Genomic DNA, 24285 nt, shown 5'->3' with positions numbered 1-24285 from the left:
CAGTGTGGTGGTCAAGTCACTGGGCCTGGGAATCAGGCGGCCTAGTGTTGAGTCCTGGCCACGTCACTCGGGCTGTGTGGCTTTGAGAACACTCCTCTGCATCTCTGAGCCTTGATTTCCTCATTCATAACACGGGGTTCACAGCAGTGCCCACCTCATAGGAGGGTTGTGTGAATTTATTGAGCTACGCCTGTAAAACACTTAGCAGAGCGCTTGGCTCTGAGTAAGAGTTCAATAAATAATACTCCTAGAAAGAGGAACAATAAGGCAGAAACCCCGGCTAGTGAAGAAACCCTTTAGGCGGTGCACTCGGCAGGTTGTAATGACAGGTGGGCAGGCCCGTAGTCCCTGCAGGTCTGGGACACAGGCTTGTGAAGTCAGACTGGCATTGGATTGGCCGGGCAGGGCTCAGGAGGACGCCCTGGAGGGCTGTTAGCTGGAGGCCGCGGAGCTGCACCCTCCTAGCTGAGCCCTGCCCCTGGTTCCAAGCTCTCGTGTCACCTGAAACAGCACTCTTCTTGGTTTTGCAGCCAGAGCCCCAGCCTGGAGACCTGATCGAGATTTTCCGCCCTTTCTACAGACACTGGGCCATCTACGTTGGTAATGGATATGTGATCCACCTGGCCCCACCAAGTAAGGGTGCCCAGCGCTTCACTGTGCTGGGGCTGGGAGCAGAGGGAGGTGGGGGAGCTGTGGCTCACAGGGGACCCCAACATTCTTCTTTCGCCCCCAACTGACGGTTGGTTCCTGGGTGCTACAGGAAGACAGCTCGGTGTGGGGCAGTGGTTTTCAGACTCTGCACCTTGGAGCACCAGGGCCATGCAGAGAGACTGGGGTGGGCTTCCAAGGGGGCAGTTCTGCTTTTCATGTATTTTGTGTATTATGACTTCGTATAAAACACATTCGGTCCTGAAGTGCAAATCTCCTGGGAAGAGCACAGGTGTTTGGGCAGCAGACTTGTCTGTGAGTCCATTTTCACTCTCCGGCCTTGGTTTCCTCATTTGTAAACTGACGTTAAGAATCCTTAATGTGCAGGATTATTGGGAGAATTCCCCACCCGTTTTCTCAAACTTTTTACTTAAACTGAGGTATAACCAAAATACAGTAAAGGGCGCAATATTGTCAGGTGTATAGTCAGTGAATTAAAAAAAATGTATCCATCCGTGTGACAATGACCGGATCAAGATCTAGAACATTTCCACTCCCCGAAAAGACTCCCTCATGCCTCTTCAGTATGCTCTCTCCCTCCCTAGAGGCAACCACTCTTCTAGGTTCTCCTGCTGTAGGTTAGCTGTGCTTGTTGTAGAACTTCAGAGCAAAGGAATCACACAGCTTGTGCTCTTTTGTGTCCGGCTCTTTCCCTGGGCCTGTGAGGTCATCTGTGTTGTTCTTACTTTTCCATTGCTGCGTGTCCTCGGTTGTATGGACATTGCCCAGTCTGTTATGTATTCTTCCGCTGATGGGCATTGGATGCTTCCATTAGTGGGCTGCTCTGTGTGCAGCTGCTGTGGACATTCTTGGATGTGTCTTTTGCTGACCAAGAATGGTAGCAAAATGAATGACCTCACCCTGTATTTATAGAGAAATCTAGGAGTAACCAGGGTAGATGTCACCATCCCCACCCCTGATCAACCAAACCACCAACATCTAGAACCACATAATCTGCCTTTTCTTCTGTTACAGTGCAAATGTGCCCCTGCCCTTATTTTATTTTATTTTATTTTTTACATCATTATTGGAGTATAATTGCTTTACAATGGTGTGTTAGTTTCTGCTTTATAACAAAGTGAATCAGTTATACATATACATATGTTCCCATATCTCTTCCCTCTTGCGGGTCTGTGTCTTTATTCCTGTCTTACCCCTAGGTTCTTCATGAAATTTTTTTTTCTTAAATTCCATATATATGTGTTAGCATATGGTATTTGTCTTTCTCTTTCTGACTTACTTCATTCGGTATGACAGACTCTAGGTCTATCCACCTCACTACAAATAGCTCAATTTCATTTCTATTTATGACTGAGTAATATTCCATTAGTATATATGTGCCCCTGCCCTTATTTTAAAAGCCAGCCTTTAGGTGTGGGCCCTGGACCCCCTTCTCTTACTTTCACAAGCACTGTACCCTCAAATTAATAATAATTCTGTATTATTCCTATTGCCCTAGAAACCACTGGAATATCTCCCACTGATAAAACAAACAAACACCCCTTCGACCTCACGTCCTCTCTAGCTAACTTCCCATGGAGCAGCTCTCTTGTCTGCCACGGCCCCTGCTGGTTCCTTACTTCCCATCCTCTCTTCTGTTCCCTCCACCAGGGAGTATTTACTCCCCTCCTGGAGCAGCTCTTATCAAGGCTACATCAATACAATCAATATCCTGGTCACGGCTTACTTGGCTTCTCTGCAGCATTTAACACGAGTGGCCTCTCTCTGCTCTTCACCTGGCGCTGCCTTCCTTTCCCACTGGGCCCTTCCTTCTTCTTCTTCTTTTTTTTTTTTTGCAGTACGCGGGCCTCTCACTGTTGTGGCCTCTCCCGTTGCGGAGCACAGGCTCCGGACGCGCAGGCTCAGTGGCCATGGCTCACGGGCCCAGCCGCTCCGCGGCATGTGGGATCTTCCCGGACCGGGGCACGAACCTGCATCCCCTGCATCGGCCGGCGGACTCTCGACCACTGTGCCACCAGGGAAGCCCGGGGCCCTTCCTTCTTGGCCTCCTGTGTCTAGGGGGCTCCTCCTCTCCCATACCCCTAATCCTTGCTTCTCCCTCATCCGGTCCACTGGCTTCTAACACCTTCTATTTGTCGATGTCTCCCTTAACTTGATTTTAACCCTGCTTAGCTTCAGGTGTGTGTAACCTCTTGACGACTTGGCATCTTCAGTTGGGCATCTAATTGGCATGTTGAACTTGACACACCCCAAATGGAGGGCTCCAGCGGACAATGCCATCCGGTTGCTTAGACCAAAAGTCCAGGCATCATCCTTGATCCTTTTCACCCCACGTCTGATCCATCAGGAAATCCTGTTGGCTTTATCTCCAAAACAGACCCCCGATCTGATCACTTCTCAGCATGTCCACTGCTGTGCCCTGGGGTAAGCTACCATCCTCTCTCACCTGTTGCTACTGCAGCTTCTGGTTGGTCTCTCTGCCTCTTGTCCACTTACAGTCAGTCCTTCCTTCACTGGGCAGCCAGTGTGATCATTCCAAAGTATACATCTGATTATGTCACTCGCCTTCTTTTAATTTCGACTGGCTTTTCCATCACACGTAGAATAAGTTTCAGATCTGTGCTGTGGCTTGTGAGCCTGGCGTGGTCTGGCCTCTGCCTGCCTCTCTGACCTTCTTGAAGCTTCCTCTTCTCTCCTCCTGGGTCTCTAGACTTCAGCCACATTGGCCTCCTTGCAGCCTCAAGCACGCCACGTGCCTTTCTTCCCGAGGTCCTTGCCTTTGCTCTTCCTTCTGCTTGTGATGCTCTTTCCTGGCTCTCAGCACAGCTGCCTCCTCTTCATCGTTCAAGTCTCAATTCAAATGCCTGTTTCTGGGCGTGGCCCCCCCGCACCCCGAGTGAGAGCAGCCTCCCCTGGTCATCCTCTCCTATGTGACTTCGCTTAATCTTCTCCATAGCATTTTCAGTACCTGAAAGTGTGTTATTTTTTCTGTTTGTTCCTTGTCAGTGTCCTTTCACTAGAGTGTAAACTCGCTGAGGGCAGGTGCGCTGTCTAGTTCGTGTCTGTGTTCAGCACCTTGGACCAGCACCAGTATTGCTTGACTGCGCTGAGTGGGTGTAACTGCTGGACAGGAAGCAGGGGATGGCACGACAGGGGATCTGGGTGGGTAGGTGTGACACCCTTCATTGGGTGAGTGGTGCTCCTCAAAGGGAAATATGCTTCTATCTGCATCTTCTCACTCGAGCTTCACAGGAACCCCGTGGAATAGGTGAGGCAAGGAGGACTGACCTCCTGCTACTGAGAAAACGGTGGAAATTAGAGTTGGAAGGAAGCTTAGAGAACAACCCAGTACTGATGAGGCACTCACCCTGTGCCAGGCACTGGTGGAGGCACCTTACCTAGTCAGTTTCTTTAATCCTTGCAGCTCCCCGTCCAGTACTGTAGGCACAGGTAGAACTTACTGACCCTATTCTACAAGGAATTGGGGACTTAGAGAAATTAAGCCACTTGTCCAAGGTCACATAGCAGGAAAGTCGTGGAGGTGGGACTCAAACCCTGGCTGTCTGACTCTCTATTCCCTGCCCTTACACATGCTGCTATACTGTCAAGTCTGAGGTTTCCCAAAATTTAGTCACTGATTGCTTGCCATATCCTTGTGCCCTCTCTCCAATTATTTAATTGGTATTTTCTTTAATAGACTAACTTTAAAAAGTAAAATAATTCTTTTAAAAGAAACTTTAAATTCCTATACGGATGTGTGTTTGTGAATCCATCTTAGCTGGTATTTGTGGATTCCCAGTGTTGGCTCAGCAAAGTTAAGCGACATGTCAAGACCATTCAGTGATGGAGCCAGAATCAGATCCCAGAGCTTCTGACCGTCAGCCTGTGCTCTCACTCACCAGGGTGACACCCAGGGTGTGAAGTGTAAGGAAGCCCTCACTCTTAGGTGTTGACTCTGAACTTGCGTCCCTGAGAGTTGGTACCTCCTGAAATTCTGTGCTCCAGGCACCTTGCTTGCCTCGCCCCAGTCCCAGCCCTGCCACCCACGCCTAGGGGCTGAAGGTGGGTGGGTCTCAGGAGCTCCCCTGATCCAATCACCACACCGAGCCTTTCCATAAATTTGGGGCTCAAACACAGCACCATCTTTTACTTACTTCACTGAATCCTCAAGCACCTTGTGCCTTGTTAGTAGCAAGTCTGAATTCTTCTGATTTTCTAAAATCTCAGGATTATACTCAGGGCAGAGGGGTTTAGTCCTCTTTGGAAAGCCTAGCAGAACAGGACCTGGACTCTGATCAGACCCTCTTGCCATGGCTTGTTGCTGTCACATGGTGTTACAGTGGAAGATGGGTCCTGCCCAGTGTAAGAGGATGCTTCCCCTGCTGAGAAGAGCCTTGGGGGTTCCCGATCGCGGCAGGGCCACAGAGGCTCCTTGAGGGACAGTGAGCCTCCTCTGTGATGTTCCCTGGGGTCCACCTCTGTCGTGCAAGCACACCTCTTCAGCCGTCATACCAAAAGCTTGCCCCTCCCCACACGGTGTAGGCTGGCTGCCTCAGGAGGTATGCCCAATCTCTGTGCTGGCATCAGCTTTCCCTCCCAACTATCCTGGTCCTTCTGCTGAGCCCAAATCCCTTGCTTCAAGGCAGTTTCATTTCTGGAAATTTGTTGCCTCTTCCAGCCCCTCCCCATGGACCTCCCTGGTGTCACACCTCTGGGAGCAGCTGTGGGGTTTTGGTCCCTTTGCTCCAAGAAGGATAGGATCCACTTCTGCAAATCCATCTACCTTTTCTGCAGTAATCAGCTTTGTATGTGTCAAGGAAGTGTAGCATTTTTAGCATCACAAAAAGTTCACACTCTATTCCTCCAAGGAGGTGGGTGTGCTCAGGGCCCATATTTGCACAAACAAGAGGGTGTACGAGGCCAGCTTCTCTAGGTTAAAAATAATCACAACAAATCATGGAACTTTACTCCTCCTCATTTCAGATAAGGAAACCAAGGCCTAGAGACCATAAGTGCCTTATTCATAGCCACACAGCTGTGGCCCTTTCACACCTGCTCATCCCCTTGTGGATGTGGTGGATGCCAGGCTTGGGGCTGCTCTGAGCCCCTGGGGGCCGGCTCAGGACCGATCCCGCTGTTTCTCATCCTGAATCCATAGGTGAAATCGCAGGAGCTGGGATGGCCAGTCTCATGTCTGCGCTGACCGACAAGGCCATAGTGAGGAAGGATCGGCTGTGCGACGTGGCCGGGAGAGACCGGTACCAGGTCAACAATAAGCACGATGACAAGTACTCGCCGTTGCCTCCCAACAAGATTGTCCAGCAGGCAGAGGAGCTGGTGGGCCAGGAAGTTCTCTACAAGCTGACCAGCGAGAACTGCGAGCACTTTGTCAACGAGCTGCGCTACGGGATCCCCCGCAGTGACCAGGTGCGTCCTCAGTGTGTCCCCATCCCCGGGAACCAGACCATTTCCTCCGCTGACCTGGGCATCAGTGTGGGCTGGGCTGGGCTGGAGGCAGGGGCACAAACACGACAGAATAGCAGAGGCAGAAGCCTGCCCTCAAGGATGTCACCATTGGGGTGGGGAGGAGGGTGGGGAGATGGGCACCGCGGACCAGTGTGGTCGGGGGACGATGGCCGAGGGTGTGAGCACAGCTGTCACTGTCAGCCCGGTGCCCGGCCCTCCCTGGCTGCCTGGCCCTGAGATGGGCCCTTCCCACAACCTCAGAGGCAGGTTTTACTATCCCGCTTTACAGATGTGGAAACTGAGGCTCACAGCACTTGTTGATGGACATTCATTTCATCAAACAAATCTGTGTTGTCTCTTTTCCTGAGAGTTGTCTCCAACTGTGCTGATAAGTAGCAGAGGTGGGAGCTGAAGCCCAGGTCTGCCACGACTTATAAAAAGCCCTGTGCTTAGCCCTGCCTTAAGCCAAGGGGCAGTCCCAGAGGCTCCAGGTGATGCAGGTGTGTTTTATTTACTTAGTTGATTTTGGCCATGGCCACTCTCTTCTTTGAATTGCTTTTTCACCTGGGTAACTAACTTCCTTCCCATTTTCTCTCACTTTCTCCTCTCCTTTTCTGGCCCTTCCCTGCAGCCCCCTCATTTGTGTGTGTGTGTGTGAGAACATTGTTTGGAAAAGTTCTTGGATGCCTGTTGATGCAAAAGAGTACGATTTTTTTTTTCTTTCAGTAAAGGATGAGTTTAAGATCCATCAGGTTGTTGATTTTCAGTACTTTTTAATTTTTTGAGATCTGGTGTCTTCTTCCTTGGTCGTTGTGGTTGTCAAGGGCATGGCCTGGCAGACAGATCGATTCATGTTCTCTAAACCCTGGTGAAGTACAAGTGATAATACTGATCTAGGAGGGTTACTGTGTGAATTAAATAAGAGCATCCTTATGCTAGCAGAGTGGCAACTCAGAAAGTACACTTAATACATTGTAATAGTTGAAGTAGTCATAATGGTCCTCATCTTCATTCTTTTTCTTGGTTCACCCACTGTCTTGTCCACTGGCCTGTCTGGGCCACAGTGACTTGCTGGGGAGGCATCCACCAACACCGCCTACAAGGATCACGCTCAGCCTTCCTCATACCGCTGATAATCAGCTGTGTTTACTTATTACACTGACCTGCATGTTGGTTAGTTCATCCTATGCTCTGTGATGATACAGTAGATATCTTCCAATGGGTATTCTCTTATTTGTTTTCTTCAATCACTCATGTTATTATTATTCAATAAATATGTATGTAAATATATAAAAATGTATATAAGTACATGTATATGTGATACATATATTTACATATACATATATTACATATATATATATATATATGAATGTGAAAGATGATTAATACAAAAATTGACTAGTAGCAAGTACACACCTAGCTAGGGAAGGACAGGGCAATACTGCCAGTGTTTGGTGAAGAGTCCCAGAACCTCTGGGTCACAGTCTAGTTTCAATTTCCCTGACAGTTTATAAGAGGCTCCTTCTGGGAAAGTCAGTGGGCGGGTCCATGAGAGGAACCTCATGACTCAGATTACAAATGTGAGGCAACCAGAAGGAATCTGGGGGATGATGGCACTCAGCATATCTATCTAGGGGGGATAATGGCCTTCAAAACATTTGTTTTGAGTCACATTTGATGCACACCGTCATCCTGGTATCTCTCTTTACTAGCATCCTTTAGAGATGCCCTTCAGTTCTCTCCTGTATTAATGCTTTTATCCTCTGCAACTCACATCTTTCTCTTTCTTGGATTACTCTCTTGTTTTGGTGGAATACCACCTCTAATAGATTCTGAGAAAGGATGCATTTTAAAAAGACTGTTTATGCCTGAAAACGTCTTCATTTTATCCTCGTATTTGATTGATAGTTTGGCTGGGTATGGAATTCTAGGCTGAAAAGAATTTTTTAAAAAATGTGAAGGTATTGCTCCATTGTCATCTAGTTTATGCTATTGTTTACGAGAAGTCTGAATCGGTTCTGATTTTCGATCCTTTGTATGTGACCAATTTTATCTTTCTGGAAGCTTATAGAATCTTCTCTTTATCTTCAGTGTTCTGAGATTTCACTATGATAAACCTTGTGTGGATCTGTTTTCATGAATTATGCTGGGCACTTTATGACATTTTTCAATGTGGAAACCCCATTCCTTCAATTCTGGGAAATTTTCCATTTTCTCTTCTCTCATTCGGGAACACTGATTATTCGGAGGTTGTGCCCCTAGACTGCTCCTCTGATTTTCTTTTCTTCTCTCCCCTGTTTTCCAATTATTTATCTTTTTCAATGAGAAAACTAACACTTATTGGTAGATCTGGGTAAGGTAGAAGTTTTTAAAAAAGTAGCAGTGATGATATCAGCATAAAAAAGAGAAACATATGCTAAATAAATCTGACTTCATGGGTGATCCTGCATAACAATTGAGGTGTTGATTACACCTGGCTTCTGCTTCAGGTAGATGTCCACCCTCCTATGCAGCAATAAACTCCAAACAGAGATTACTATACAAATTTGGGAAGTTTAAGATACCAAATCCAGGGTGCTATTTTAAGAAGATTTGGTAGATTTATAAAATATCTCCAAATCATCTCATTTTTAGTTATCCTTTAGTGATTATTAATAGACTAAAGAAGAGAGTCACAATTTAATATAAGTAGAACACTTCTTCACAAAATTGTTACATAATTTAGTAAAATACATATGTCAGTACGCACAAATAATATTTTGAGCATTTAAATACAATTCCAAATCTTGAGATACTGAAAGAACCAAGAAATATTTTTTATCATTTGCTCTTTCTACAAGCACCTTCTTGCAAAATGAAACAATACAAATTGGACACATCCCATTCTCTTCCTGAGGCATTAGCCCAGTGCGCTAGCCAGCCGCCCGAAAGAGGCAAAACCGTGACAACACAGCAATGATAAAGCAGCATCAACAATCCTACCGGACCCCCTCACAGAACATGAAACCAGAACATACTACAAAACAAAAAGAGGGGCCGTGTATACTGTTTCCAAAGACTTCCTCTTTCATTTCTTGGCCTAGATGAGGGTTTCGCAGCCTCAGCACTATTGACATTTGGGGTCATTAACAATGAAGATAAGTCTGCATTGTTAGGACTTGCCCTGTGTATTGCAGGACATTTAGTAGCATCCACGGCCTCTACCAACTAGATGCCAGTAGCACCCTCCACCCCCAGGTGTAAGAACCAAAATGTCTGTAGATATTGCCAAACTTCCCCCAGAGGGCAAGCCTGTACCCGCCTTGGGAAGTACTGGCCGAGGTGAGTAATGATCATAATACACGGTGTGACCGAATTAAAATGTAGCTTCTGCACTTCTCCCATCTCACTAGAGAGGGTGGATTTAGTGGGTGCTGGACAACGTCCAGCAGTACTTTTGTTTGTAAGAGCCATCAAAGCAGCAGCTCTCTTTTTCTCTTAACTCATGACGATAATTTTCTGTGTGAAAAGGATCTTATTAGTCATCATGTTTATTTGTGTTCAGCTCTTTGAAGCAGACTAGATTTTCCTTCAACGGACTATATGTGACTCATCTAAGTTTCCATTTAGAAAGGGAAACAATGGTTTTAAACCAAAATGTTGTTTGTGCTTTCCATGCCTAAGAGTATTCTAATCAAGATGGTTCTATTTTCCACCTACCTATTTAAAAATACTCAGGCTTCAAAAAATGTATTCTTAGTAAGCTTTTGTACTGAATAGTACTCTAGCAAAAAGCAACTAGGAGCTACACTCATGCTGAAGTCTACTCTGTGTCAGATAAAATTTTAAGATAAATAGAAATTGAAGATGTGGCCAATGGTATTGTGTAATTACATAAACCTGGATAAATTACAGGGTATTATTTAAAAACTACTGTAAATATTAAAACCAACTTTCTGTACACGTATTTTATAACCATTGTTATTTTATAACCTCTCATAGTCTGAATTCAATTGCTTTCTGAATAATATTACTCTTCTTATGTCCACTTAGAACATTGCTGAAAGTGAAGAAAAGCACATTAGAATTGCCTTTTTCCCAGAAACAATTCCGGGGCTTAACTCATAGTAGACGTGTAGCATAAGCAGCTAATTGTCTGCAGTCTGATAGGACTACTGTTTGTCCACTTTCAAGAAAAGATAATGAGGGGCAACTTTTCTCTTTCATAATATTCTGATTGAAGACCTCTGGTGCACACCATGTAGCCCATTTTCATGATCAGAACTGTTGTAATTTCAGCACAGTGGCTGGGCTGGACCCAGCAGCCTTACAACAAGAAAATCATCAATGGCATCTGCAGGTAGCTCTGTCTCTCCTGGGAAGATCATTCTTTCCGTAAAATCTGCACTCTCAGGGCTAACTAAATACTATTTTCTTGTATTTAATTACACAGTTTGACTCTGTACAAAGCATGAGCACAAACAATGAGGCTATTGTTGTTTTCCTTGACAAAGTACCTTTTGTATGAACCGGCTCCATCAGCATTTCTCCTCACACTGTGAGGTTCTGTAAAGAACTGGGGGCTTATGGTTCCTACTCCATTATCTGCAAACCATTTCTCCCACCTTGACACATAGCTTAGCAAGGAAAACACTGGATACAAGTGGTTTTATGCAGGCTCCCTAGCAAGAACCCAGCAGGACCGCGGTTGCCACAAAGCCAAGCCTAATTACCTTTAATTTAACAGGAAGGTCTAAAGACTGAGCGGCAGTCAAACCTTAGGTCAGTAGCTTCATGCAAACTTTTGTTGACATGTGTTCTGGGTACCTTGTGATGTTAGTTACACTGGTGTATTTCCTGGCATTTCACACAGCTATGCTGGACATGTGTATGGCTCAGATAAGCCTGGGCAGTGGCAACGTATATTCTTTTTAAGCATTGAAGTTTTTCAAAGTCTTCTCTATGGTGGGCATGTGGGAATTTTTTGGCCACAACATACACAACCTAGGCAAGCTCTGTGCTCAGGGTACCAAGGGCAGAGTTGGCGGCGTCATGTAAGGATGTGGGTCTGGGGTACCAAGTCCGCGTTTTCATCCTTTTTATTACTGGGAGTCTAGTACACTGTCTCATTGGACTTCTTGGCGTAAAATCATTATAACCTTTTCCTTTGCAGTTCTTGGTTCTGCTTAAGTGCTTGGCTTGGTTTTAGGGTGAGATTTCTTGATCCGTGTTCATGATACCGTTAGTGGGAAAAAGTACAGTTTTCATGATTTCGGGCGTTTTGCCTTCACTGCATTTAGTGTTCTCTGGGTCCTGGTGGAATGATGCCTAAAACAAATGCCTTATTTTACTTTTAGTTGGATTTTGGAAAGAGTGAAATTTGATACATGTCCAATTTTTACCCTGAAACTTACTCTTACTTTTGCAACGTTTTTTTTTTTTCTAGTACAAACAATACAAGTCAGATATCTTAATAATGTAAAGTATAACATTACTACTACATTGAGTCACTCAGGAACATGCAAAGAGCACATCTGCGCCTGGCAGGACCGGGTGCTGGGGATAAGGCGAAGATGACGGCAAGTGAGGGTTTTGCTCTGCCGGAGGTCACGGTTTATTGAGGATTCAATAGCAATGACTCTTCAACTTCACACTTACTTCGAGAGCTCCCTGTTGGCCAGCCAGGATGTCAACCGTCTGGCTTCATCTCCCTGTCCTTTTCACAGCCACCCTCTGGGGATGTGTGCTTTAAGTACTCACAGGGTGAAGTGAGTTTCCCGCTTCAGACCTGTGTATGTCATTGGCCAGCTGGCCCCACCCACCACTCCTTCCCCATCCTGCCCTCTTCTCCCCATTTCCCTGCCAATGTTAGATGACTCCGGAGTTTGTCAAGAAGACCAAGGGGCATGGGAGGCTCCCTGAGCTGGATGTTCTTGTTGAATGTACAGCGTGTACTCAGATTCCTGGCACAGAATCTGATCCACCCTCCTCTCTCTTCCAGGTCAGAGATGCCATCATGGTAGCTGGCATCGCAGGAGCGGGCCTGGCAGCCATAGGCCTCATTGGAATCATGTTCTCAAGAAACAAGAAACAAAAGCAATGACTTGAAGGGACTCTCTTGTCAGCAGTGAATTTATGCATTAAGGGGGCCTTCTTTGCTAGAGGGTTTGAGGTTTGGTTTGTGGATTTATTCTGTTTTACAATAAGGCTTATTTTCACAGAATAAAATAAAGTCCAATGAAGGAGGATTTTATTGGGGGAAGTGCAGCAAGAACTGCCTGGCGTGGTCTGTTGAGGGTGCAGCTACGCTCTGTTCCTGATGATGCCATGTTGTTCTCTGCCTCTTCGGTGATTTTCTTTCACTTTCTATTTGTGGGCTGCATTCTTTACGTGCAGGAAACAAAGTCCGGCTCCGGTTATCTCAAGTAATGGGGGCTTCTAGTGGTGAGGATACAGGTGGGCAGCAAGGGAGACAGACAAACCGGACTGATATTCAAGAACAGGAACCACTGCACACCCAGGACCTTTGGCCTGGAGCTAGACCCAGGCTGGCTTCCAGGACTTAGTAGCTGGAGTCTATGTCCGTGGGGTTCAAACCTCAGCCATAAGGAAAGACTGTATGCTCTTGCCAATCTTGTTAAAATCTCCTTTATCTCCCTCTGATCTCCACAGCTTTTCTCAGCCTTATCACTTCCACCCCGCAGCACTCCTACGTCCTCTCCACTTGGGCTGTCACGACACCCCTCCCCCCACCGCCCAGTCTCTGATCCCACACCCGCTCCTAAGGCTTCTCTCCCCACATCTGCTCAGTTTCATCCCTGCCTGTGGCCTGCGAGGTGCTCCCAACGCAAGCTCCTGAGAGAGAATCTGATTGGCTCAGCTCACCACGCTTAGCCTACAGATTGATTGGCTGCCATTGGGTCAGGTGGCCCCACTAGGCCAATCAGCTCTGCCCAGTGGGGCCAGGTCACGTGGTACAAAGTTGCCTCAGGGTTTTCGGGGTGGGGGTGTGGCTCATCCCGTGCCTGATGTAGGTGCAGCTGAGCCCTCGCGGGAGGGTCTGGGGGCGAAGGGACGACCCTTCATGGTTGGTCCTTTGAGGTCTCCTGCTGTTGTTCGCTGGGCTTGGCAGGTGTTCAAAGTGACCATCTTCCTGAAAGGGGCTTTTGTGGGTTCCTCAGAAGTACCCTGCTGGGGCCGACTGTCCTTCCCTCCACAGGGCAAGTCTTCTCCTCTGTCTGCTTGCGAATGTTTCCTTCGTCAGCCCTGGTTGTCTGGGGACCATCAATCTTTTGGAATCCTGGACAGGACTTACAAATGGCTCCTGGCCAGCTCCCTCCTGCTTGGCCCACATCTGGTCCAGGATAAGCTTGTGCCCATTCATGACCCAGCATTGATGTAAGAGTAGTGTCTCCCAGTGTAGTTTTCTTCCTTTTTGTTTCAGTTCTGTTGATGTCACATGTCGTGCCAGTTCTCAAGCTCCCCAAACCCAAGGGACACGGGCCCAAATTAAAGGGTGGGTTTCTTGAAGCCCCCCTCTGTCGCATGGCGTAAGGTGATGCAGAGGCGTGGAGCATAAACCTCCAAACTAATTATCGAGTAAAAAGGAATGAAGTAGAATAAACACAAGAAAGCAAAACTAAAACACCCAGTTCAATTACAAAATAAACATTACATACAGAAAGTGGGGTGTGTAGAAATGACCAGAGAAGACGGAAGAACTAATTCCAAATATATTGGTAATGACCATAAGTATATATGGACTAAATTTGCCAAGTATAAGACAAACATTATGCTGGATTAGACAACTAATCCAGGGAATACTGTCTACAGCAGATCCAATTGAAATATAAGGACACAAAGACTGAAGTTAAAAAGATGGACATTGTGCATGGTAACTCATCTGATGTCTTTAAAACATTGTTATCAAGGAGAAAAATTGGCGGTGTGTATAAACTGTCCTAGACTGAAAAACATGTTGGAGACAAAACAACTAAGTGTGAAAAACAACTATAAATGCAATTTGGGATAATAGGGAAAATTTGAATATGGACTGGGTGTTTAAGAATATTAAGAAATTATGAATTTTATTAAGTGTGAAAATGGTATGAGATTTATGTAAAACACATGACCTTATTAAAAAATAGATGCAGATATAGCAAATATGACAAAACAATAAGTTTTTAATCTATGTATTGTGTATATGGGTAACCACTGTACTAGTCTTTCTAGTACTTTTTGTATATTAAAATTTTTACCTAGTAAGCATCTGAAAAGTATCTGAAATTTGAACTTGAAAATTTAAATAAACTGAAACTTTTGAAATTATTTCAAAAGTTTATTATTATTTTGAATTAATTCAAAATAAATTATATAATAATTTTTTTTAATTAAAAGAAGATGTGCTAGGCAAATACTAACTAAAAACTGGTTAATTAGTTAATACTAATTAACTACAAGCTGGTATATCTATAATCATATCAGACAATATAGGCTTTAAACCAAACATGATTACTGGACAGAAAAAAGATAAAAGGTGTGTCATAATGAGAAATACATTTGGTCTTTATCCTTGGTTCTTGGCCAGAGCTCCTAAAACCCTTGGAATTTCCTGAGTGATAGGCATGTCTTCTCCTGTTCCTAAGGAGCCCCTTTTGATCAACCTGAGTTTGTCCTAATGAGGAGACTTAGGGTGGGGACACTAAGATAGCCTTAAGATGGGGCTGGTCATCAGAAAGACCAAGTGATTAGAGGGTTGGAACTTTCAGGCTACTGATCTCTAAGAAGGGGAGGTGAGGGGTGGGCAAGCTGAAGATTAAGCTCTATAAAAACTCTTGATCAAGGAGACTTGATGAGCTTCCTGCTGGTGAACATATGGACGTATCAGGAGAGTGGCTGCCTGAAGAGGGCATGGAAGGTCCTTGCCCACACACCTTGCCCTATGCATCTCTTCCATTTGGTTGTTGCTGAGTTCTGTACATTATAATAAACGGGTAAACATAATTAAAGTGCCTCTTCCTGAGTTCTGTGAGCTGTTCTAGCAAATTATTGAACCTTCGGAAGGGTTGTGGGAACCCCTGATTTTTAGCCCATTGACAGAAGTACAGGTGGCCTGGGTCTTGCGAATGGTGAAAGGTGTCTAAAGGTGAAGGAGGGCAGGCTTAGGGGACTGAGCACTTGAGCTCTGAGGCCTGTGCCAGCTCCCAGGGGTTAGTGTCAAAACTGAACTGAATTGTTGAACACCCAGTTGGTATCTGGGAAATCAGAGAATTAGTTGCTGGTGTTGAAAAAGGCTCCAAAAAAGTTTCTGAAAAAAATTTCAACTCACTAGGAAGGTATAATACTTCTAAAATTGTTTGCACCTAATAAAAGTCCTAAAATAGATACTGAAAATTTTGGTCTATTGCAAGGAGAAAATGACAAATTCCCCATGATAGTGGGAGATCTAAATAACACCTCTCTCTGGAACTGATAAATCGAGGAGACACAAAAGATACAGCAATTTTGAAAAACCAACGAGCTGATTTAATGAACACATGTAGTACAATTGTCGAATATAGATTTTTTTTTTTTTTTTTTTTTTTTGCGGTACGCGGGCCTCTCGCTGTTGTGGCCTCTCCCGTTGGACGCGCAGGCTCAGCGACCATGGCTCATGGGCCCAGCCGCTCCGCGGCACGTGGGATCTTCCCGGACCGGGGCACAAACCCGTGTCCCCTGCATCAGCAGGCAGACTCTCAACCACTGCGCCACCAGGGAAGCCCGAATATAGATTCTTTTTGACCACACACGAAGGAATGCTCATGAAAACTGACCACGTCCTTGGCCTTGATGCAAGTCGCAACAAATTTCAAGGGGCTGGTAACATAGAGATCATCTTTTCTAACCATAATGAAATTAAGTTAGAAATCAATAAGAAAATGATAGCTTGAAAAACTCTATCCTTTTAGAAATTTTAGAACACATTGTTAGATCAGTTATGAGTCAAAGAAGAAAACATGATGGAAACTAGAAAATATTTAGAACTGGATGATAACAAAAATACTAGAGATCAATACTTGGGTCATTCTGGTCAAGGGATACCTAGAAAGAAATGTGTAGCACGAATTCTTACATTAAGAAAGAAAAAGGTACAAATTACTGAGTTAATCATCCAATTGAAGAAGATAGATAGAAGATAGATAGTCATACAGCTGGCCAATAGGGACATGAAAAGATGCTCAACAGGAATAATCATCAGGGAAATGCAAATCAAACCTACAATGAGACACCACCTCATGGCTATTATCTAAAAGACAAGAAATGACCAGTGTTGGTGAGGATGTGGAGAAAAGACAAGCCCTGTCCACTGTTGCTGGGAATGTAAAGTGGTGCAGCCACTATGGAAAACAGCATGAAGTTTCCTCAAAAAGTTAAGAATAGAATTACCATACGATCCAGCAATCCCCCTTCTGGATGTTTATCCAAAGAAAAGGAAAACATAACTTGAAAAGATATGTGCACCCCCATGTTTGTCACAGCATTATTTACAACAGCCAAGATATGGAAACAAGCCAAGTGTCCATCAATGGGTAAATGGCTAAGGAAATTGTGGTATACATGTAGAACGGAATATTATTCAGTCATAAGAAAGAATGAAATCTTGCCATTTGCGACAACACGAACGGATCTTAAAGACATTAGGCTGAGCGAAATAAGTCAGACAGAGAAATACAAATACTGTATGATCTTACTTATATATGGAATCTTTCAAAAAAAATCATGCTTATAGATACGGAGAACAGATTGGTGGTTGCCAGAGCTGGGGGTTGGGGGTGGGTGAAATGGGTGGAGGGGGTCAAAAAGTACCAGCTTCCAGTTATAAGATAAATAAGTCCTGGGGATGTAATGTACCACATGGTGAGTATAGTTAGTAATACCGTATTGCGTATTTGAAAGTTTCTAGGAGAATAGATCTCAAAAGTGCTCATCACAAGAAAAAAATGTTTTGTAACTATGTATGATGACAGATGTTAACTAGACTTGTTGTGGTGATCGTTCTGCAATATATGCAAATATCAAATCATTATGTTGTGCCTCTGAAACTAAGATAATGTTTTATGTCAATTATACCAAAAAAAAAAAAAAAAAAAAAAGAGAGAGAAAGAGACAGAAGAACAAAAAAATTGGAAGAAAGTAAAAAGATATGAACCAAAAGAAATGAATCAAAATAAGCATATAAAAGAGAATACACAAGTTAATGTTTTAGGAATAGAAAGGGGGATATAACTACAGATACTAAGGAGACCAAAAACCAAGAAATCAATAAATAACTTCATGACAATAAATTGGAAAATTTGGATGGAATTAATACATTCTAAGGAAAACATGTTATCAAAATTGAACCAAGAATGAGAAAAAAAGTCTAAGTAGTCCTATTACCATTAAAGGAATTAAATCAGCACTTAAACTTTGTCCCACAAAGAAATGGCATTCCTGGATGGTTTTACAGAGTTTTCCCAGATATTCAAGCAACACACGAATGAGATCTCTCTGGAGAAAATATCGAAGGACTTTGCATGGCTAGGAAACCGCAATATCATAAATATGTCAGTTTCTTTCCAAATTCATCTCTAGATTCAGTGCAATTCCAAACCAAATTCCAACAGGGTCTTTCCTGAAATTTACAACCAGATTCTAAAATGGACCTGGAAAAAGTAAAGAGGCAAGGTTAGCTTTTTCATTACCAAGAAGAAACACCAGGCAGGGAGACTTGCACTATCAAATATTGATTTATTATAAATTATTATTGTGATCAAAATAGTGCATTTTTGGTGCAGGGATAGTTAGGCTGACTAATGGAATGAAGTAGAACCTCTAAAACAGACCCCACAAATATACAAAACCTTAATTTACAACAAAGGTGACACTGCAGATCAGTGGGGAAGGATGAACTATTTAGGGTTGGCAAACAGTTTTTGTGAAGGGCCAGGGAGTAAGGATTGGTAGGCCTCAAAGCGATGCAACTACTCAACTCTGCTGTTGTAGCAGGAAAGCCGCCATAGTCAATTCACGTCTATGGACTGTAATACGTGGGTGTGTAGCTAATAAAACTGTATTTGTAAAAGAATAAAAACATAACTTTATCTATGTACACTGAGATTTAAATTTCATGTACTTTTCATGGGTCATGAAATATTAACTTCTGATTTTTTTCAACCATCTAAAAATGCAAAACCCAGTCTTAGCTACTGGGCTGTATGAAAACAGGGAAAGGGCTGGATCTGACCTGTGGGCCATAGTTTGCTGATCCTCAACCAATAAACTGTACTCAAAAAACTGCATAATCATATGGACTTTGCGCTGTACAGAAAAAGTCAGTTTGGGGAGGATTTCAGACTTAAATGTGAAAGGAAATATGTAAGTTGCAGCTCTCCAGACAAACAGAACCAATAGGATAGAGATAGATAGATAGATAGATAGATAGATAGGTAGATAGATGCAAGAGGAGATTTATTAAAGGAAATGGTACACATGGTTATGGAGGCTGAGAAATCCCACCATGTGCTATCTGCAAACACAGAACAGAAAGCTCGTAATGTAATTCAGTCCAAGTCCGAAGGCCGGAGAACCAAGGGAGCCAATGGTCTAAGTCCCAGTGAAGGCCTGACCACATGGAGGGTAGGGCGCTGGCGTAAGTCCTGGAGTCTAAAGGTCAGAGAACCAGGAACTCTGATATTTGAGAGCAGGAAACCATGGACCCCTCAGCTCAAGGAGAGAGATTGTCCTTCCTCCACCTTCTTTATTCTATTCAGTCCTTCAGCAGATGGGATGATGCTCTGTCAACCTAAATAAAACTAGGAGGCCATATTCAGGCAGAAAGCAGTTATTTGGGATCAAAGAACTGCAATGCAGGGCACACAGGTTTGGATAGCGACCTAAACAGTGTCCTACCAGGGAGTTAAAGTCATGGGTTTTTAAAGGCAAAGAAGGAAGGTTTGCATTGCAAAGAGTTTTAATTGGAGCTGGGTGCAGAGGCTAGTCTTGGTTGAACAGGATTGCTAAGGCTATCACTAGAGCGAGGTAACAACCCGTTGCTATGACAAGTTGCAAGTGTTTTTGCAGAGTCCTTGGAATATTTGTGGTTTCACCCAGTTCAAAAGTTCAGGTTCTGGGCTTCCCTGGTGGCGCAGTGGTTGAGAGTCCGCCTGCCGATGCAGGGGACGCGGGTTCGTGCCCCAGTCCGGGAAGATCCCACATGCAGTGGAGCGGCTGGGCACGTGAGCCACGGCCGTTGAGCCTGCGCGTCCGGAGCCTGTTGCTCCGCAACAACGGGAGAGGCCACAACAGTGAGAGACCCACGTACCGCAAAAAAAAAAAAAAAAAAAAAGTTCAGGTTCTGCTCAGGGAGGATGTGGGTAAAGTCCACCTCCTTAATGGCCTCCTGGTTCCATTTAAAAACCCCTTGACATAAATGACCCCATTTTATTTCACATTTCACACCACCCACATTGGTGAGAGCTGATCTTTGTTCAGTCTACTAATTCAAATGCTTAATCTTGTCTGGACTCACCCTTACAGACACACCCAGAAATAATGATTTATCAGCTATCTGAGCATACCTTGGCCCAGTCAAGTTGACTCAAAATTCACCATCACAGGCAAAAGTACAAAATTTTTAGAAGGAAATATAGGAGAACACTTTTATAACCATTCTGTAGTTCATAAGCACAAAATAATACAGAAAAAAAAAGTAAAGCACCAAAAGGTAAATTTGATTCCATCAAATAAGAATAATAGAGTAAATGAAAAGACAGGCAACACTTGGGAGAAGATACTTGTAACACAAAAACTGACAAAGGATTAGTATTCAGTATATATAAAGAATTCATACAAATCAATAAGGAAAAGAGGGCTTCCCTGGTGGCGCAGTGGTTGAGAGTCCGCCTGCCGATGCCGGGGACACGGGTTCGTGCCCTGGTCCGGGAAGATCCCACATGCCGCGGAGAGGCTGGGCCCGTGAGCCATGGCTGCTGAGCCTGCGCGTCTGGAGCCTGTACTCCGCAACGGGAGAGGCCACAACAGTGAGAGGCCCGCGTACCGCAAAAAAAAAAAAAAAAAAAAAAAAAGAATCTGCCTGCCAATGCAGGGGACACGGGTTCGAGCCCTGGTCCGGGAAGATCCCACATGCCACGGAGCAACGAAGCCCGTGCGCCATAACTACTGAGTCTGCTCTCTAGAGCCCACGAGCCACAGCTGCTGAGCCCGTGTGCCACAACTACTGAAGCCCGCGTGCCTAGAGCCCGTGCTCTGCAACGAGAGGCCACCGCAATAAGCCCGCGCACCGCAACGAGGAGCAGCCCCTGTTCGCCGCAACTAGAGAAAGCCCGCGGTCAGCAATGAAACGCAGCCAAAAATAAATAAATAAATCTATTAAAAAATAGTAATAATAAGGAAAAGACAACCCAACAGAAAGGTGGACAAATGTATTAACAGGCTTTCCACAGAGGAGAGAATACAAATGTCCAATAAACACATGACAAAATGGGGCACTTCATAAGTACTTATAGAAATGTGAATTAAAAGATCCTAGTCTACAGCTACCATGCTGACAAATATTTAAATATTGAGCAGTTATATCTCTGGCATTCTGCTGGTGGAAGCTTAATTTTCCATTCTTTTTCTAATAAAGCTGAAGGTCATACCCTACAACCCAGTAACTCTGGTTTGTGCTCCTTTAGTGAGGGATAACTTCTATTTAGTGGGTCACAGTCAGTATTTTAAAAATCATTCAGTGAAACACAGTGATAGAGAATAGGATTTGTCAGAGTGAATTTCATCTTGTTTCTTGGCAAATTTTTTGGTAAGACTTTTACTTGTATACATCAATATCCTGATGCATTGTGAAGTGTATTTCTCACCGTGAGTCTTGGTCAAAAAGATCTGAAAGCCTCTGCTTAGAGGAGAGCCGCCCGGTGCTCCAGGAGGCTTGAGTGAGGACGCTCGTGGCAGTTTTGTCAGCAGCAGTGAACACCCCCAATGTCTGTTGACCCGAGACAGGATGATTAGCTGTGCTACATTCTACAAAGGGAATACTGTGAACGTGAATGAACAATGGCTACAATCCGTCAGCATGGAACCTAATCGTGAGCAAAAATAATCAAGTTGTAGAATGTATGATGTTTGATTCTGTTTTTACCAAATTAAAAAAATGTTGTTAAGGGATACCTTTTTATTTGTAAAAACTTTTACAAAGCAAGACATTAATAGGCACAAAATTCAGGAGAGTGGCTACAACAGTACTAGGAGGGAGAGAAATAGGGTTAATTTTTTTATAACAGCTTTATTAAAATAGAATTCACATACCGTCCACTTCACCCATTTAAAGTCTATAATTCGGTGGGTTTTGGTATGTTCACAGAGCTGTGAAACAATCGCCGCAATCAGTTTTAGGACACTTTCACCACCTCAAAACGAAGCTCCATACCCTTGAGCTATCACCTCCGAGCACTGCCTGGGCCTCTGGTCTTAAACAATCATAAATCTACTTTTTGTCTCTCTATATTTGTCCATTCTGGGCATTACATATAAATAGAATCTTAAAATAGGTAGCATTTGTGACCTGTTTCTTTCACCAGCATGCTTTTAAATTTCCTCCCTGTTGTAGCATGAATTATTACTTCCTTCTTCTTTATGGCCAAGTAATGTTCCATTGTATGGATATACCCATTAAAAAACCCATTTATTTATTTATTTGGCTGCACTGGGTCTTAGTTGCGGCACGTGGGATCTCCGTTGCCACGTGCGAGACCTTTTTAGTTGCAGCCTGTGGGCTCTTAATTGTGGCATGCAGGATCTAGTTCCCTGACCAGGGATCGAACCTGGGCCCCCTGCATTGGGAGCACGGAGTCTTAACCACTGGACCACCAGGGAAGTCCCTACCCATGTTTTTTATCCATTCATCAGTATGCGTCCACCTTTTGGCAATTATGAATAATGCTGCTGTGAACATTTGTATACAGACTTTTTTTGTGTCATGGGGCTTAGTTAAGATATTGGTGATTTTCTATTTCTTCAACTGGGTGTTGGTGCATGGATGTTTTATTGTTATTTCTTATGTCTTACACTTATGACTGTTCTTTTATATAGATATAAGATTTAAGAAAACTCATTAAAAAGTATATGTAGGGCTTCCCTGGTGGCGCCGTGGTTGAGAGTCTGCCTGCCGATGCAGGGGATGTGGGTTTGTGCCCCGGTCTGGGAAGATCCCACATGCCGTGGAGCAACTAAGCCCGTGCGCCACAACTACTGAGCCTGCTCTCTAGAGCCCGCAAGCCACAACTACTGAAGCCCATGCGCCTAGAGCCCGTGCTCCACAACAAGAGAAGCCACTGCAATGAGAAGCCCATGCACCACAGTGAAGAGTAGCCCCACTCGCCGCAACTAAAGAAAGCCCATGCGCAGCAACGAAGACCCAACGCAGCCAAATATAAATAAATAAAATAAATAAATTTATTAAAAAAAGAAAGAAATTGATAAGGTTTCCTCTAGGTAGGGGACCTGGGTGTCTAGGGGATGGGGGTGGGGAGTATAGAGGCTTATCTTTCATTTTATATCCTTTTATAAATTTTTTGTTTTGTTTTGTTTTGTTTGCGGTACGCGGGCCTCTCCCTGTTGTGGCCTCTCTCGCTGCGGAGCACAGGCTCCGGATGCGCAGGCTCAGCGGCCATGGCTCACGGGCCCAGCCGCTCCGCGGCATGTGGGATCTTCCCGGACCAGGGCACGAACCCATGTCCTCTGCATCGGCAGGCGGACTCTCAACCACTGCGCCACCAAGGAAGCCCATATCCTTTTATAAATTAAAAAAATTACATATACATAAACACAAACACAGTTAAGACCAAAGATGTATGTGTTCCAGGCTGTGGTCCTGCTGGCCAGCAGGCTGGTGTGTGGCCTGCCCCTGCCCCACTCTCTGCACAGTTGGGGGTCACTTTGGCCTCTTTCCTGCCCAGCAGCTTCATGGACAGCACAGGGACAAGCGGAATCCCCAGCCCACCAGCCCTGGCTTTGATGACTGTCATATGGCACCTGGGCCTGATTTTCTGACACCCTGAACAGACTGGCTTAGGTGAAAAGCCACAAGCCGCAGCATGGGGACAGTGGCGTTTCTTCCTGTTGCCACCGTGCACGACTGGGTTACTCACTATGCCGGCCCATCTGAAGTTTCATTAGCTGACAGGGCACCACGAGTCCCCTTGCTCAGGGAAACAGGGCTGTGATGTCGTGGCAAGGGGATGGCACTGAATGGCTGAAGCAAGATCACATGACTCCAGGCTGGCCACTCAGAAGGTGTGGGCTGGCCCAAAGGGCTCTGGCCAACGGTCCAGGAGGTAGTTAGCTAAGCCAACCCTGCTATCTCCTTCTAGAATGGAGGATGAGAGATACTTCCAAGATTGTCCCCTGAAACCAGAGGAGGATGGAGTGGAGATACTGAGAGGCGCTGCGTCTCCTCGGGAACACAACCATGTGGGCTGTGAGAGCAGATGGTCTGCAGGGAGGGGCGGATCGTCAGTCGTTATCCAGTCTCAGTTCCAGTCCACCTGTATCCTGACGGTAAAGGCCCCCTTTGCGCTGAAAGCCTGAAGGATGTAGGTTACTGGTCCTTGATTCCCCCCCACATTGCTTCCCCACCACGTGCCCCACAGTGAGGATGCTCCTACCCACCCCTGCCCAGTTTGCCCAGGATGTAACAGCCCATAGATGCATGTCGTATGAGAGATACTTTTTGGAGGCTTTGGGTAGGATAGCGTTCTGGTGCCTAAAAGGGCAGGCCCTCCATCCCCAGGCAGTCGTGGATTTGGGGTTCCCCTTTGGTCTAGAATAGGTATCTGAGCTGTGAGCCACAGGGAAAGGGGAGTGACCCCCTGCCATGCTTGTGGCTGTGCGGCTCATTCTCTTCCACGTGTGGCAGGGCAGAGCGCCTCTGACGACTTGCTTTGTCTTGTTCCATCGGCTCTGAGGCTGGTGGAGAGCAGCCCCAGTTTTCGGGTCTCCTTGGGGCTCCTCTTCCTTGGTGGAACTCCTCCACTTGGGCTCTGCCACTCCGCCCTGCCGGGCCCTGCCCCACCGGGCTTCGCTCATTGCCCTCCTCCCCGCTCCACCCTGCCCGGAGACTTGGTGAGTGTTGACCTT

The 24285-nt window shown here is 45.1% G+C and overlaps 1 protein-coding gene and 1 non-coding gene across 4 annotated transcripts in view; one reads left to right on the top strand and one right to left on the bottom strand.

The window, feature by feature from the left end:
- Window positions 1-15117, top strand: part of LOC113611267 (HRAS-like suppressor 3) — a 30356-nt gene extending 15239 nt beyond the window's left edge. For all 3 annotated transcript variants that reach the window (XM_027089994.1, XM_027089995.1, XM_027089993.1), the window contains exons 3-5: window positions 531-633; window positions 5828-6096; window positions 12116-15117. In XM_027089994.1, coding sequence (XP_026945795.1) covers window positions 531-633; window positions 5828-6096; window positions 12116-12217 — 474 coding nt within the window. In that variant the 3' untranslated portion in view covers window positions 12218-15117. The remainder of the gene's footprint in view (window positions 1-530; window positions 634-5827; window positions 6097-12115) is intronic.
- A 6833-nt stretch (window positions 15118-21950) lies between these two features.
- Window positions 21951-22023, bottom strand: TRNAW-CCA (transfer RNA tryptophan (anticodon CCA)). The gene has a single exon. It is a non-coding gene; the product is annotated as a tRNA-Trp (tRNA).
- Between the last annotated feature and the right edge of the window lie 2262 nt (window positions 22024-24285).

The sequence above is a fragment of the Aethalodelphis obliquidens genome, unplaced genomic scaffold (genome assembly GCF_003676395.1).
Source record: "Aethalodelphis obliquidens isolate GAN/ISIS:26980383/991018 unplaced genomic scaffold, ASM367639v1 scaffold69, whole genome shotgun sequence".
NCBI lineage: Eukaryota > Metazoa > Chordata > Mammalia > Artiodactyla > Delphinidae > Aethalodelphis > Aethalodelphis obliquidens.
Note: the sequence above shows the minus strand (reverse complement) of the source record. Positions and strands in the feature narration are given on the sequence as shown.